Source organism: Pistacia vera, unplaced genomic scaffold (genome assembly GCF_008641045.1).
Source record: "Pistacia vera cultivar Batoury unplaced genomic scaffold, PisVer_v2 Contig377, whole genome shotgun sequence".
In the NCBI taxonomy this organism is placed as follows: Eukaryota; Viridiplantae; Streptophyta; class Magnoliopsida; order Sapindales; family Anacardiaceae; genus Pistacia; species Pistacia vera.
Genome location: NW_022196198.1, coordinates 390243 through 407980, shown reverse-complemented (window position 1 = coordinate 407980; position 17738 = coordinate 390243). Strand labels below are relative to the sequence as shown.

Below are 17738 nucleotides of genomic sequence, written 5' to 3'. Positions count from 1 at the left end.
AACCCCGTCATCAGTTATGGGCGACAGCTCCTTTGAAGGCGTCGCACGCTCCCCCTACGCACGATTTTAAGAGCGATACATGGAAGCAGAGATGAATGCGGGCTCCTCGCCTATGAGTTTGTATGCGAACGGCCCCAATTTTTTGGATCACGGGATACGACCGTAGAAGCGACTAGCTAGCTTTTGGTGGGCTCGTTTGAAGGCAGTCTGTGTCTGTAGGGGTCAACTTAAGAAACACCAGATCACCAACATCGAATGAAACATCCCGACGTTTTTGATCCGCAATCTGCTTCATGCGATAATGGAAGTCTCCAGATTATGTTTGAGCTGACGCAGTAGCGCGTCCCGAGCCTCGAGACTTTGGTCTACTTCATGTACAGACGAAAACCCATGCTGGTAAAGGAATTGAAGGAGGCAAACGTCCATATAGTGCCTGAAAAGGAGTCATGCCTGTGGACGCATGATAAGTTGTATTGTACCAGAGCTCGCCTAGGGAAGGTCGTTGCCCTTGCGCGCCATTGATGACCATACCCGGAGGTATTGTTCAACACAGCGGTTGACCACTTTCGTTTGCCCTCCGCTGGGGATGATAGGCGGAACTGAGTTGAAGCTTTGTGCCCGCATTGAAAGAACTCCTGCCAAAATTTGCTAATAAAGATGGGGTCCCGATCGCGATGATGGACTTGGTAAGCCATGCAATTTAATGACGCCTTCGACAAACCTTTCGCCACGATTTTAGCAGTAAAAGATGAGTTAAGGATAGGAAATGAGCAGACTTACTCAAACGGTCGACAACTACTAAGATCGTGTCTTTGCCATGGGATGTCGGCAATCCTTCAATGAGTCTAAGGAGATGTCTCCGCAATACATATTGAAAATATTACTGGCATGGCATTATGCACAAAAAATAAGGCAGTTTCTGTATGGTGAAGTTGTGTTGTAACTAAACATTGTGCTGTGACCAAAAGATTATTGAAATCCATGTGGAGAAGTTGTGCTACTGTGTGGAGGAGTTGTGCTATAACTGAAAATTATGTTGTGACTGAAAGATTGCTGCAATTCCAATGTTGCTGACAAATGAGTAACGCAGATGCTATTGGAAATGAGTACTACAAATGAAGTTGCTTCTGTGTTGTGAGGCAATATTAGTAACTGTTGTTATTAAATACCACTGCTATTAGTTAAAGATGTGTATATTGACTAATGATGTTTCTGATTTGATGGCAGAGTTGCTCTAAGTTTTTGTTTTGGTAAGTTTGTGGTAGTGTTGCTTTTGTTGAATTTGTTGCTACAAAAGTAGATTCAAGATCCTAGTCTCAACAGAGGTTGATGACAGAGTTGCTCTAGTACTGTAGTAGCTTGGTTTGATGGGGAATATTGAATACAAGAATTACTTCTGCAGAAGCTCATTTGTTCTGCAGTAATAGGTGAAGGTCAAAATAGGCAGCTTTGGGCAACTTGGTTTGAGGGGGAATATTGAATACAAAAGTCAAAGCCCAAGTGTTGTGTCCAAGTACTGTGTCCAAGTGTTGTCATTTTAATAAGAAGAATGAAGAATGAAGTGTGTCGTTTTAAGTAGAAATGTTAGCTGAATGAATACGCTGCCGTTTATAGTGATAAGAGCTACTGAATACATATACTGTTTTTGTACTCCTTCTCTTTAGTTAGTTACACTTTACCAAATCAGTAAAGATTTTTCATTTCTTCTTGCTGTTATTCTCTGTTTTTCTTTTGTTCACAATTGCTTCCTTTCAAACCCAACCTTCTACAGCTCAAATATTTTCTATAGAAGTGTAGGAGAGGTATAAAGGGAATTATGATAGGTCCCAAACGCAGAGTGTAAAAATGCTATGAAAAGTTTGTTTCTCTTCGGGTGAGAAACGTACCGCAACTTGGATGCAAAATACTTGACAGTCCATTAATGAAAACAGTGGCTGCTTAAATAAGCAACCCACATACACAGACCATAATAAAAGGAAAGTTAACAACTAACACATGAAATTCAAATACGTAAAATGATCAATAACAACGAAATTAAGATGGCGTAAAACTCGCAACCACGTTACTGTGTTGTGTTAACTTGCAACTGCAGAAGACCACTTCCTTCTGCACGTTACTGCGCTTAACTGCCACGACCAGTTCATCCACGACCACGACCACGCTTCTTCACGACCCAGTTCCTCCCTTCTCTGCATGCATGCATGCTCATGCATTGGTCCTGCACGTTCCAGCTCATCCCAAATATTTGGGATTTGGCTTATGGCCCCTCTTAGATCGTCGCGTCTTATCAAATTACCAAATTCAAAAGACAAAGAAGCTATTCCAAATGATTTAATGGATATTTGCACGAATATAAGTCAGCTTTTTCATAACCTAAAGAACTTCCACCCTCAAGAGCTCACGATCAAAAAATTCCTTTGGTACCTAGAACTTCACTGATCTATATACGGCCATATTGTTATCCTTATATGCAAAAGATTGAAATTGGGAGAACTGTTAATAAGTTGTTGGAGGCAGGTAGTGTACAACCCGGTGTGAGTCATTTATCTTCTCTAATTTTGCTAGTGAAAAAGAATGCTAATAGTTGGCAAATATGTGTAGATTATAGAGCTCTAAATAGTGTGATAATTAAAGACAATTTCTCTATTCCTATTATTGATGAGTTGTTGGATGAACTACATTGGGCAAAGTTCTAATCTAAGTTGGATTATTTGGGTGCATCCAATTGATGTTCCTAAGATAACATTTTGTACACATGAAGGTCATTATAAATTCTTAGTTATGACCTTTGGGTTAACCAATGCACCTTCCGCTTTTCGAAGTTCGATAAATAATGTACTCAAACCCTTTCTTTGAAAATGCATTTTGGTAATTTTTCATGACATTCTTGTTTTTATTAAGATTTCGGAGAAGCATCTAAGGCATCTGCAATTAAAGTTAGAGGATCTACAAATAAATTAAAAAAAAAAAAAAAAAAAAACTCGGTTATTTATTAAAAGCTCTAAGTGCTCTTTTGGGCAACAACAACTTAAATATCTGGGTCACATAATTTCAAGCAAAGTAATCATAACTAATCCAAGTAAAGTAGAATGCATGAAAAATTGGCCTTGTGTTATCTCACTTAAATCTTTATGTAGATTTTTGGGCTTACCAATTATTATAGACTGTTTATCAAGGATTATGGTTAGACAAGTTCACCTCTCATTCATTTGATCAAAAAAAGACAACTACTATTAGAATGAAGAAGCGAAAAAGGCCTTTAATGCTCTTAAGGAGGCTATTTGTAATGCCCTAGTGTTAGCCATGCTAGATTTTAGTAATCACTTTGTGGCGGAATGTGATGCTTCAGACAACAATATAAGAGCGGGTAATAATATAAGAGGGCTGACCAATTTCTTTCATAAGTAAAGCTTTATCAACAAAGAGTTCGACAATGTTTACATATGCAAAAGAGTCGTTCACTATCGTGATCATAGTAAAAAAAATGAATGCCCTATTTGTTAGGCCAACATTTTTAAATTTCTGTTGATGCTTGATTTTGACACCAACGACTCACATGTGCAAAGTGCTAAGCTGCTCTTAGAAATTACACGTGAATGATTGTGGATGATCTAATGCAAAGACTGAATAATAAATGAAAGACGATTTTTGAAGTGGTTTGGATGCTTATAGCGAATCCTACATCCACTATTCTTTTATATATGATAGATTACAAGAAGTTGTGTATAGTGAATAGCAAGCAGAAGTACAATAACTGATTATTCAGATAGAATATCAAGTTAGTCTGTTTCTCGTAGGTTATCTTTGCTTTGAGAATATAGATTACAATCAGAATGAGGGTTTTTTGTATCAGAATCCCAAAAATGATAGGGGGAGTCCTCTATTTATAGTAGAGAAATTCAAGGTAATGATTACAAATTTGCAAGTGGATAGGTGTCATGCAAGTCCTCCCTCGCCTCCCATTGGCTGATAACTTAGGATATATCCTCAAGTTACTTGGGGCTTGGACAAATGTGTGACTCCCATTCACTCATATGTTAGGAAACGATCAATTGAGACAGCAGAAAATAAAAACAATAGTAACAAGGATCATTCCATAGAACCAAGATCAGGGTACAATTTTACAGTTTATATCAAAATAAGAATCTGCAGAAAATTAATCTAAAGTTTAAGAAATCATACGCACGTTTGGAGGCTCCTCCAAGTTGTCTCTGAATGTATTTTGCTATCGACCCAAGTGTAGGATCGAACCAATGAAGTCTATACGAAGACAATCGCAAGGAACTAAAGAGGGATTTGCTAGATCCTCTTTAGCCTTAAGAAACAAGAAGAAATGAAGAGTATTTTGATTTTCAATTAAAACTGAAACTGGCGTGGGAGAGAGTTTTGGGGGCTATGTGTTTTCTCTTTTGATGAATAGTGAGTGAATGAAATAACTCTTGCCTTTTACAAATACCCTTTTTCTTTTATAGTAAAATTTAATTGCCTTATTCCTATATGGAATAGGCTTGGGCTCCAACCCAAACACCCCTTGTTTCCAAACACTCCCAATTAAATATTTATTTTAATTCATCATTATCTCAATTAAAATCAATTAATATATATTTAATATATATATGTATTAACATTTAACAATAATGATAATTTATTTAAATATATGCTAACACATATTTAAATATAATTTCACTTATTTAATTTTTCTAACTAATTAAATAAAAGGCTACAACCTCAGCAAATTTAATTGCACTGTGAAATTACCAAAATACCCTTTCACCTAAAAAGATGAAAACGCCCTTCTTACTTCCTGAGTCTTAAATTATCTTCTATGTGTGTGACCCATAGGCTCCTCATCATACCGGTAGTGTATAGTATTGCGATTTATACCAATTAATCGTCTCACTAATACACAAACCAAGATTGGCCCCTAGTAAGGCATCATGGCCACCCGATAGATTCAGATTCAACAAAGTAGCTACCTGTCAATGATATGATTACCGTACAATTCGATCCTTTCATCATACGTTATCTCGACGAGACGAAGGCATAGAAATAATATCAACCTTCGGTTACTCTCGATATGATGTATTTAGTTACTGGACCAATGACCTGTGTTATAATCCGGATAGAGCAACAACTCAATCCTACTGTGACCACAGTTTTAGTGTCATTGCCATATACTGAATTACGCCGTGAGATAACTTCTCCCGTACCCGGGAGTGATGAATCCTCTTTCTATCCACCATAGTCTTGATACACTGTCAATCACCACCGTATTGACAGCTCTGAATAAAACTGCGTTAGGCTAGTGTCAAACTGAACCAATCGATGCACAAGGTGCTCCAATGATCTCAAGTCTACGGATCACATGCACCACCCTTCGTTAGAGGATTTGTTCCATAGACACTGGGGTTACCATCCATAGGGAATCCTCTGGTGGGTCAGTCCAGTGAACTTGCTGCGGTGTATTCGCCTATAGCAAGCACCCATGTGTTGCACCAGGTTGTCACCAAACAACCTTGACAAGTGAGATCAGTCACTACCTTTCGACAAGGTCGTTCAACACTATGATAGCCTTACCGTATTATCTGTGCCCTTACTTCAGAATAATATTGGGGCTACGAACGTTTCTAGAATGGCCACCATATGCGCTCACAGGTTTCTTACTATCAAGATTTGAAACTCTTGATACCCTCATCACAATTCTACCATTCTAAGGATATATATCAATACATATTGCAATAATAATGATTTACGCGATATAGAATAAAATGCCTTTTATTGATTAATGAACATTATTACAAAGAGTCAATTCTACAATAATTGATTGGCTCTAGGGCATCTACTCAAACATCATAGACAAAACCTGAATCTGTCAAGTTGATGATAATCGTATTCTCTCTGTCTTGGGGTGACAAGGCAGCTCCTGGACGGTACAAAGCCTTCCTAAACTCTGATTGGAGTTAGCTGATGTAGGCTTACATCAGCCTTGATTTTTTAGGCATAACAAAAGCTCCCCAGTTCTTAAGGTTCAAGAATTGAATCTTGAGAACTGCATGATTATGCCACAATCTAAATTGTCCCGAGGAGTACCTACCCAACTAACAGTTGAGAATAACCAAAACGACATGAGGTTGTTGGCTTAACCCAACTTGCTAATTGAGTAGAAGTCACGACATGGATCTTCAAGTGTTACACAAGCAACTTGAGGTGATCCAAAAAGGTTCAACGACCTATGTCGGATCCTACTCAATGCTATACCAACGTGTTTTGAACTTTATGTATCATTCGTGACCTAAAAACACTTGGATATTTTGCTATCGAAAATTGAGAATCACTTCGCTTCGAGCTTGACACATGAAGAAGAGTGTTTTATTCGAACGATCTCTTCAGATGTTATCCGTTGCGCTTAATAGTTGTCTTAGTCAATAAAATAAGCTTTATCTGACAGAGGTGTCTCTGCGCAATAAGTGCCAGCCATGAGCATTAAATGCAAGCCATGCTGAAACGACATTCTTTTTTAAGGCATTAAATGCGGATGAGAGCGCATTTAATATGGAGCAGATAATCACGTCGTCGCTTGGCGATTTCAATGAAGGGAAACACCAATTGATTTCCACAAACTATGACAGTAACTCTTCATGTAGATTGACGACACGTGGTCACAATCAATGGCTAGAAACGCGTCTCGCCCAATCGTCGCATATAAAAAAAACCAAACGTCACCTTCTTCCCTATAAACCCTACACCCATTCCAAGTGATAAGTGCTTGAAAATACACTTATACTTAATGGTTTATAGGTATCATTTGTGGGAAATTAGGATCAATTCGCATGAATTAACTTAAATGTTTCATAAACGCACTTTTCGGATCACGGGTATTTTTGTTGTGTTTTCAAGGAATAAGGCTCAAAAACAATATTCAGATGAGAGGTGATGTTGGCGAGAGAATTTTTAATGACTTGAAACAAATGGATTGAGAATCAGAGTTGAATTGAAGAAGTTATAGAAGTTGAAGTAAAGAGAAGATTCTAGATTGCGTTCTAGCTTTAGCATGCCTCGGTATTTTGAGAATATCTTGAGCTTTGGAACTAATATTAAGAAGCTTCTTGGACTGTTGGAAAGCTGATTGAAAGGGCTACATTTCATATGTTTTCCACTTTTCCAAATTGCATCGTTATCAAGTTCAAAAATCACCATCTTTGAAGAACTATGGAATGATGCGGGAAGAAGACCAGTAGCTACTGTGTAGCGACACACTTTTTCCAGTAGCTACTGTGCCACGGAACAGTGCCAGGGCACAGTCACAGAAGTTAAAAACTGATTATCCATTTTTAGGTAGGAGAATAGGATTAAGAGTCCTAAACCAACTAGAATTAAGGAAAACAAAACCCTAACCCTTGTGGGATATAGATAGAAGTCTTTTAGCATTATTTTGGGAGAATCCTTTTAGAGATAAAAAAAGAGAGAACAATGATATTCAAGAACTGAAGAAAAAGAGAGATTAAAAAAGGCTTGGAGAAGAAGAATTGGAGGAGATCATCATCAACTTCATTAATCCAATCAAGTTTCACTAAGTTTTTCTTCTTCTTTGTTATTATTATTTGTTATGAGTAATACAATGATGTTCTCATATTTATTCATGAAGAAGTAATTCCTTTGTGATTGAGGGTGATTTCAAAACCCTAGACATGTCTTGTGTTTAATAAAATTCGCATCTTTTTATCTTTTGATCCCTCTTAGTTATGTGATTATTTCTTTGAAAATAGGGTCTAACTAGATTTTTCTAATTGTTTAAGTGGCCAATTAAATCGTTAGGAATAATCTATTAATGCCAATTTTGGTTGTTTAGTACGGAATCACTTTATTAACCTAAATAACTAGTGGTAAAGTGTATGCCTGCATACATGGGAGATAATCACTCAAGCTAACTAAACCGACCATATTAGTTTAGCCTTGATTCAATAGGTCTCTCGCAACTTAACACTTTTATTACTCTAAATCTAGAGATCGTATCCTAGGTTATTTAATAAATAAGGGATTGGGTTATGACCGTGTCTAGTCCAATGACTTAGTAAGGAGAGATGGGACTTATCAACGTTTGGTATTTTCTAAGCTAATGTGATCAAAAGGGTAGAAAGTAAAAGAGTGCTTTTATTATATGCAGTTCGTGTCTAGTGGTGGCGAATAAACCTTCAATCTCGTTTATCTCGTTGATTTCTCTTTCGTTATTAGTTGCTTGATTTACATTGTTTGCTTTGAGTTTTTTTTTTTTTTTTTTTAGTTTTTGTTGAGTTTTTATAATTCGTGACAAATCCCGTTAGAAGTAGATAATTAATTAAGTTCACAAATCCTCTGCGGGAAAGACACTTACTTGCTCTTTGCTACTACACGACTTTGCATTAGAATTTAGTGAGGTAAAATTAGGTTTTGCATTTGCATGCATCAATTTTTGGCGCCATTGCCGGGGAATTTCATTAACTTAATTATTTGTTTACCTTTTGTTTATTTTTCAGTTTTTATTTGTTCTTTGTTTTTGAGTTGTAGGTGTTTTTGGTGAATGAGCTCGCGATACAATTTGAGATCGAATCTGCATTCTGATCTAATTCCACCTATTGCTCATTCGAAAAAAACCTTTGCATAAATCGACTCTCGATCAAGCAATCCATACCGATCTTCCACTCACAAGTGATTATTCTAATTTTTCTGATCAAGAGGAGATGGCTAATCTAAATCTCAAAGAGATGGCTGCACCAACCATTGACCAACAACCTTTATGCATTCAATACAATGATACGACAAGGGGAGCTTTTGAGCTTAAATCTAGGACGATTCATCTTCTACCAATTTTCAGAGGTTTAGCGGGAGAGGATCCAAACAAGCACCTTAAGGAGTTCCATGTGGTGTGCTCGAGTATGAAACCAAATGGAACAACTGAGGAACAAGTGAAGTTAAGGGCGTTCCCATTTTCTTTAGCAAATAGCGCTAAGGAATGGCTTTATTACCTACCATCCGAGACCATAACTACTTGGAATGAGATGAAGAGGTTGTTCCTGGAGAAGTATTTTCCAGCATCTCGAGCCACACTCATTAGGAAAGAAATTTGTGGGATTCGGCAATACAATGGGGAAAACTTATATGAATATTGGGAAAGGTTTAAGAAATTGTGTGCTAGCTGTCCGCATCATCAAATAAGTGAGCAATTACTTCTCCAATATTTTTATGAGGGATTGATGCCAATGGAGAGGAGCATGATAGATGCAGCAAGTGGAGGAGCGTTAGTTGATAAAACTCCTACAGAAGCAAGGAACTTAATTGCAACCATGGCGGCAAACTCTCAACAATTTGGTACTCGATCCGATCCACCACCAAGGAAGGTAAATGAAGTGGGGATATCCAATAATCTTGAGCAACAATTGAATAATTTGACTGCACTTGTGCAACAAATTGCAATTGGACAAGTGAAGACATGTGGAATTTGCTCCAATGTGGGACATCCTACCGATATGTGTCCTACCCTTCAAGAGACAAATGCAAAACAAGCAAATGCCATGGGAGGATACCAAGGACAACAAAGGCAAAGGTATGATCCATTTTCCAATACCTATAATCCAGGATGGACGGATCACCTTAATCTTAGCTATGGAGGAAATCAACAAGCTGTTGTCACTAATAATCCACCTGGTTTCCCTTACCCACCAGCTCCACAACCGTACCAAGCAAGACCCCAAAATGTTTCCCAACCTCAAGGTAAGTCTTTGGAGGACTTGGTAAACTCATTAGCAACTAGCTCTCTTCAATTTCAGCAAGAGAATCTCAAGTTCCAACAAGAAACAAAAATGTCAATCAAGAATTTGGAAAGCCAAGTTAGTCAATTGGCTACTACTCTTGGAAGATTAGATGTGCATGGGTCCGGAAAGCTTCCTTCCCAACCTTTGGTTAACCCTAGGGAGAATGCTAGTGCCATTACTTTGAGAAGTGGTAGACAACTTGAGAAGACTCACAAGAAGCCAAATGATGAGAGAGAAGTTGGAGATGAGTTGATTCAAGGTGGAACAAAGCAGCCTAAAAGTGCAGAAAATTTGCCAACCGATTCTTCTAATGCAAAACATCCACCAAAGGTACAATCTAAAGTTCCTATTAATACTTACAAACCTCCTTTGCCTTTTCCTAGCAGGTTTGCCACATGAAAGAAGGAGGAACATGAACAAGAAATTTTGGACACTTTTAGAAAAGTACATGTCAACATTCCTTTGTTGGATGCCATAAAGCAAGTGTCGTGTTATGCGAAATTTCTTAAAGAATTGTGCACCAACAAGAGAAAACTTAAGGGAAATGAGGTGGTGAGCATGGGAGAAAATGTCTCAGCGGTTTTGCAAAGGAAGCTTCCAACAAAGTGCAAAGATCCATGTAGTTTCACCATACCATGCATCATAGGCAACACAAGGTTTGAGAAAGCAATGTTAGACTTAGGTGCTTCTATTAATGTCATGCTTACTCAATTTATCTTGATTTAAATCTTGGTACTCTTAAAGAGACCGGCGTAGTTATTCAACTCATTGATTGATCTAATGCCTATCCAAAGGGGGTTGTGGAAGATGTTTTGGTGCAGGTAAATGAGCTTTTTTTTCCAGTGGATTTCTACGTGCTTGACATGAAAGATGAAACAACTGTGAAAACCACGCCAATTCTTTTGGGAAGACCATTCATGAAAACAGCCTGTACGAAAATATATGTGCATAATGGGACGTTGACATGGAGTTTGATGAGGAAGTAATTCAATTTAACATCTTTGACGCAATGAGGTATCCTAATGATGACAATGATTGCTTTTCCATTGATGTACTTTACTCTTTAACATAGCAAATGTTCAAGCTTAAGGGTAAAGATCCATTGGAAGTGGCAATATGGAATGGGTTGTCAACCGAGGAACCTCAAAGTTTTAATGAAGGTGTAGAGTTGGGAGAAGAGTTAAATGAAACTATAGCAATGTTGGATGAGCTTCCAAAGAAAAATCCAAGGCATGAAATCTCCTATATTTCTCTTCCCATATCTAATGAGAAACTTTTACCTTCCATTGTGCAAGCCGCTACCTTAGAGCTTAAGCCTTTACCAAGTTATCTCAAGTATTTATACTTAGGAGAAGGAGACACATTGCCCGTGATTGTAGCAGCCAACCTTTCAAAGGTGCAAGAAGAGAAACTTGTTCGTGTGTTGCAAAGAGTACAAAACGACAATTAGTTGGACGATTGCTAACATTAAAGGAATAAGTCCTTCCATGTGCATGCACTGCATATTATTAGAGGATGGATCGAAGCCTACAAGAGAAGCGCAAAGACGGTTGAATCCACCAATGATGGAAGTAGTGAAGAAGAAAATAATCAAGTTGTTAGATGTCGGTGTGATCTACCCAATTTCGAACAGTAAATGGGTTAGTCCGGTCCAAGTAGTTCCTAAGAAATCTAGAATAATCGTGGCAAAGAATGAAGATAATGACTTAGTTACCACTTATTCAAACAGGATGGCGAGTGTGCATAGACTACTACAAGCTCAATGCCACAATGCGCAAAGATCATTTTCCTCTTCCATTTATCGATCAAATGCTTGAACGTTTAACGGGCCATTCTCACTACTGTTTTCTTGATGGATTTTCAAGTTATAATCAAATTGTGATTGCACTGGAAGATCAAGAGAATACAACATTTACATGCCCCTTTGGCACTTTTGCTTATCGACGCATGCCATTTGGCCTTTGTAATGCACTTGCCACCTTTCAAAAGTGCATGGTAAGTATTTTCTCTGATTACATGGAGAACATTATAGAGGTATTTATGGATGATTTTAGTGTCCATGGGAACTCATTTGATAATTGTTTGGGTAATTTGACATTAGTTCTTAAAAGATGCATAGAAACTAATCTCGTTTTAAATTGGGAAAAATGTCATTTTATGGTAAATCAAGGGATAGTTTTAGGGCATATTATCTCATCTAGGGGGATTAAAGTTGATAAAGCTAAAATAGATCTTGTATGTTCCTTACCACTTCCCACTTGTGTGAGAGAGGTACGTTCTTTTCTTGGACATGCAAGATTTTATAGGAGATTTATCAAGGATTTCTCTAAGATCGCAAGGCCCTTATGCTGTTTGTTACAAAAAGACGTAGCGTTTGAGTTCAATGAAGATTGTATAAAGGCAATTGAGACACTAAAAGAACTCCTAAACACAGCCCTAATTATTCAGCCACCCGATTGGAGTCTTCCATTCAAGTTGATGTGCGACGCAAGCAATTATACTATTGGAGCCGTGTTAGGACAACAAGTTGGAAAGTTACCACATGCCATTTATTATGCTTCAAGAACATTGAATGACGCTCAACTTAACTACTTTACGACTGAGAAAGAACTTTTGGCGGTTATTTTTGCATTAGAAAAGTTTCGTTCCTATCTAATTGGCACTAAAGTTATTGTTTTTTCTGACCATGTAATTCTTAGGTATTTGCTTACGAAGAAGGAGGCTAAACCAAGGTTTATAAGGTGGATTCTACTGCTACAAGAGTTCAACCTAACAATCAAAGACAAAAGAGGGAGTGAGAACATTGTAGCAGACCATTTAAGTAGGTTGATAAACCAAGAAGATGCTTTTCCATTGAAAGATGATTTTTCGGATGAACAATTACTTGCAATGACATCCTCGGGACCATGGTATGCAAATATAGTAAATTACATAGTGACCAAGAAAACCCCACCCAACATGTCGCGTGCTAGCAAGGACAAACTGAAGAAGATCGCCAAGCAATACATGTGGGATGATCCATATCTTTGGAAATATTGCCCCAACCAAATCATAAGAAGGTGTGTTTCTGAAAGTGAATTTAATTCAATTTTAATTTTTTGCCATTCATATGCATGTGGAGGACACTTCGGAGCGAAGAGGACAGCAAGGTTCTTGAGAGTGGATTCTATTGGCCTACACTCTTTAAAGACGCATATTGTTTTTGCAAAACATGTGATAGATGTCAACGCTCAGGTAATTTAGGCCCAAGAAATCAAATGCCCAAAAATCCGATTTTATTTGTTGAGATTTTTTATGTATGGGGTATTGATTTCATGGGACCCTTTCCATCTTCTTATGGTTACTTTTATATCTTACTTGCTATTGATTATGTATCTAAATGGGTAGAAGCAAAGGCCACCCAGACTAATGATTCTAAAGTTGTTGTAGATTTTGTAAAATCTAACATTTTTGCAAGGTTTGGAACACCTAGAGCCATAATTAGTAACGGGGGCACTCATTTTTGCAACCGTGCATTTTGGGCTACCTTGAAGAAATATAAGTCACCCACAAGATCTCTACGCCATACCACCCACAAACGAGTGGACAAGCCGAAGTCTCTAATCAGGAAATCAAGTCCATCTTAGAGAAAACCGTGAATCCAAATAGGAAAGATTGGAGCTTGTGACTTGACAACGCATTGTGGGTGTATAGGATAGCATATAAGACACCAATTGGAACGTCCCCATTCCGAATGGTTTATGGTAAAACATGTCACCTTCCCGTTGAATTAGAGCATAGAGCCTATTGGGAAATTAAGCAATGCAATACGAAACTTTATTATGTATGAATTTTCATAGACATTTTTGCGATCTCAACAAATTCTAGAACTCACTTGATAACTACTTGAGGCCAGATCCTAGAATGCACATTACTTAGGATATGATTTAGGCTATCTTTGGATCGTTTGAGCCTTTCAAGCCAACCCTTTATTTAAATTATTGCTAGTTACCCCTTTGAGCCATTATTAAACACATTTAGCCTTGATTTTCTTTCATGTAACCTACATTAACCCACCATTATTTTGAGCCAAAAACACATTCCTACCCTTTAATTTTTAAGAGACTTAATCTAAGCACAAGATTGGTGAGAGCAATTAAAGAAGTGAGGGTGAAGGTTTGTGAAAATTGTCAATTTATTCCAAATGTGCTCAAAAGAATAGGTTGGGGGTTGTGGAGTGCTTTTTAATCAAGAGTTGGGGTAGCATTTTTACCTTTCTTTTCTTTCTTTTGAATGAAAAAAAAAATTGAAAAAAAAAAAAAAAGAAGAAAAGAAAAATAGAGAAGAAAGAAAGAAAGAAAAAAGGAAATTTATTGAGAAACATTGCAAAGTATAAATGATGCAATGAAATTATTTTTGATAAAGGGTGGAAAAAGTGGGGTGTAAAGAAGAATGGTGGTGCTTGAATGAAAGTGTTTGAAAGAAATAGGATTGAGTCTCTTATTTTTGCTTATCTTTTCCGTTCTTTCATAACCTCATAACCTAGCCTAACGTAACAAGCTTAATAAAGACCTATTGATCCGAGGTAGTGTGATCATTCTACATTAGTGGAGAGTAGTTTGAAAAGTGAGCCTATGGAATTTGATTCTATACATTATATTATATTTTTAAAATTTTGAGATCAATTCTTTGTTTGTGAAGTTTGTGCATGTGATCATCCGGGTTTTGAGATTAACGGGTTTGTGGAATGATTGATGTGTGAGAGTTGATAATGAAAATGAAATTGATTTTTGAGTTACCTTTGGGCTTGGGTGATGTTTAACTATTCTTTATGTTATGTGTTGTATGCAATTTTTGAGACGAATGTATATCCGGAGACTAATGTTTTGTTTGTTTGTTTTTAATTTTCGAGTCTAGGTTAGGTTTAGTATGGATGTTTGTGGCTATCATCGCTGGAAACCCTCACGAGACTACAACTCATTCAACTAGGGCCACCTAGGGGTTTAAAGGCTTGTTGCATACGCTAAATGCAACCATGACAATCTACGGAAGTGATTTGGGGTAGATTAGATTTATGTTTATTTTATTTTAATTTTCAATCTAGAAGACATATTTTTATCGCTTAGCTTGCTAGGGACTAGCAAGAAGCTAGTCGGGGGTTATGATAAGTGTTTGAAAATACACTTATACTTAGTGGTTTATAGGTATCATTTGTGGGAAATTAGGATTAATTCGCATGAATTAACTTAAATGTTTCATAAACGCACTTTTTGAGATCACAGGTATTTTTGTTGTGTTTTCAGGGAATAAGGCTCAAAAATAATATTCGGAAGAGATGATGTTGGTGAGAGACATCTAATGGGTTTGGACAATGAACATTCTTGGGTAGTGTTTGAAAAGAAACAGCTTTAAAAATAGAAACTTAGGGCACAGATCCTAAAGAAAACCATCCTTAAGAATTTTTAGGGTTTTTAGGATTTCTTTTACTCTTTTAAGTTGTCGTACGAGGCAATGTGTATGGAGATTGAGTCACCTCTACATGTCACACATTTTCAGACTTTAAGAGCAATGGACACTCATGAGGCAAGAACAGCAGGAGAGGGAAGCTCGCGGCCAGCGGGCACCTTGGCAAGTCCTAAGTTGGTGGTACGAACAACAGTTACAGGGGAAGATGAAAGAGAACCATGAAGAGATGGCGGAAAATGTAGATTGAAAGCATGAAAGGGTTGGATTAATAGGATTCAAAAAAAAATTTAAACAAAGCTTGAAAACATTATACCTTCTCCGTTGCTTAAGTTGATGAAGCCAAGATTCAAAAGGATGAATCCTCCACACTTTAACACCACCTTGAGAGAGTGAGAAAGTGGCCAAACCCTAAAAGAGAGAGATTGTTTTTCTTTTGAGTGAACAAAATAAAAACTTAACCTAAAATGCAACCATTTGCATTTATATATACATCGGCCATTTTGTAATTAGATGTCTTTCACTTGCATGCCCCAATAAAATCTTATTTTAAAAGGAGCCCAAGTATTTATTAATTTGCCCTTTGAATAATCAATATTATTCCTCTAAAATCCTTGAAAGATTGAATGAAGAGTTAAGAGAAAGTGGTGAATGGGAATGGTGGTGGAAGAAGAAGAATAAAGGGTTTGCTAAACTTAATCCCTTTTTAGCTCATATTATAACCACTCTTTCCCATTTTGCCCTTGCTCTTCCTTGGAAATTTCATCTTTGTCCTTTAATTCATTGCACTCACACCCCCAACTCTAATGCATTCTCCATGAAATTTTCTTACATTTCACTCCCCACTTTTCCTACTAATTAGGGGTAGAATGGTCATTTTTCCCTATGAAAAATTCTCTAGAAACTTCACCTAACTTTTCAGCTGACTTTTCACCGCGGCGAAGACTTTTCCTCGCCCCGGCAAAGACTATAACCTCAAAATTCGCCAAGTTTTAACCAATTGTAGGGCAAACACTCAACCAACCAACACATCACTTCAACCAAGGCCAACCAAACAATATTAACAACATACAAACTCAATTGAGAGCAAAACAATAAACATTAGCTATGTACCTCAAGTGGGGCATTACAGCTTTTTAATCAAGAGTTGGGGTAGCATTTTTAGCTTTCTTTTCTTTCTTCTAAATGAAAAAAAAAATTGAAAGAAAAAAAAAAAGAAAAGAAAGGAAAAACAGAGAAGAAAGAAAGAAAGAAAGAAAAAAGGAAAAGTATTGAGAAACATCGCAAAGTGTAAATGATGCAATGAAATTATTTTGATAAAGGGTGGAAAAAGTGGGGTGTAAAGAAGACTGGTGGTGCTTGAATGAAAGTGTTTGAAAGAAATATGATTGAGTCTCTTATTTTTGCTTATCCTTTCCGTTCTTTCATAACCTCATAACCTAGCCTAACATTACAAGCTTAATAAAGACCTATTGATTTGAGGTAGTGTGATCATTCTACATTAGTGGAGAGTAGTTTGAAGAGTGAGCCTATGAAATTTGATTCTATACATTATATTATATTTTTAAAATTTCGAGATCAATTCTTTGTTTGTGAAGTTTGTGCATGTGATCATCCGGGTTTTGAGATTAACGGGTTTGTGGAATGATTGATGTGTGAGAGTTAATAATGAAAATGAAATTGATTTGTGAGTTACCTTTGGGCTTGGGTGATGTTTAACTATTCTTTATGTTATGTGTTGTATGCAATTTTTGAGACGAATGTATATCCGGAGACTAATGTTTTNATTGTGATAACATGTGATGTTTAGAATATGTTAAATGTTGCTTAGGTTTAGGGGTAATTTTGAATAATTAGTTTCATCTAGTTTGAGACTCTCATGCTATGTGGTATGATTTGGTTGGTTAGTCTTAAGGCTTAGTGATGTTTGTTATGTATGAATTTTCATAGATATTTTTGTGATCTCAACAAATTCTAGAACTCACTTGATAACTACTTGAGGCGAAATCCTAGAATGCACATTACTTAGGATATGATTTAGGCTATCTTTGGATCGTTTGAGCCTTTCAAGCCAACCCTTTATTTAAATTATCACTAGTTACCCCTTTAAGCTGTTATTAAACACATTTAGCCTTGATTTTCTTTCATGTAACCTACATTAACCCACCCTTATTTTGAGCCAAAAACACATTCCTACCCTTTAATTTTTAAGAGACTTAATCTAAGTACAAGATTGGTGAGAGCAATTAAAGAAGTGAGGGTGAACGTTTGTGAAAATTGTCAATTTATTCCAAATGTGCTCAAAAGAATAGGTTGGGGGTTGTGGAGTGCTTTTTAATCAAGAGTTGGGGTTGCATTTTTAGCTTTCTTTTCTTTCTTCTAAATGAAAAAAAAAATTTGAAAGAAAAAAAAAAGAAGAAAAGAAAAACAGAGAAGAAAGAAAGAAAGAAAAAAGGAAATTTATTGAGAAATATTGCAAAGTATAAATGATGCAATGAAATTATTTTT

General features: G+C 36.8%; 1 protein-coding gene and 1 non-coding gene across 2 annotated transcripts; one reads left to right on the top strand and one right to left on the bottom strand.

Annotated features, from left to right (window-relative positions):
* Positions 1-8717: 8717 nt before the first annotated feature.
* LOC116140743 lies at positions 8718-10860 on the top strand. Its single transcript, XM_031426323.1, is given in 4 exon segments — positions 8718-10118; positions 10194-10488; positions 10491-10748; positions 10751-10860. Coding segments are annotated over 4 exon segments (2064 nt in total).
* On the bottom strand, positions 9083-9190 carry LOC116140773. The gene has a single exon (XR_004129701.1). It is a non-coding gene; the product is annotated as a small nucleolar RNA R71 (small nucleolar RNA).
* Positions 10861-17738: the final 6878 nt, after the last annotated feature.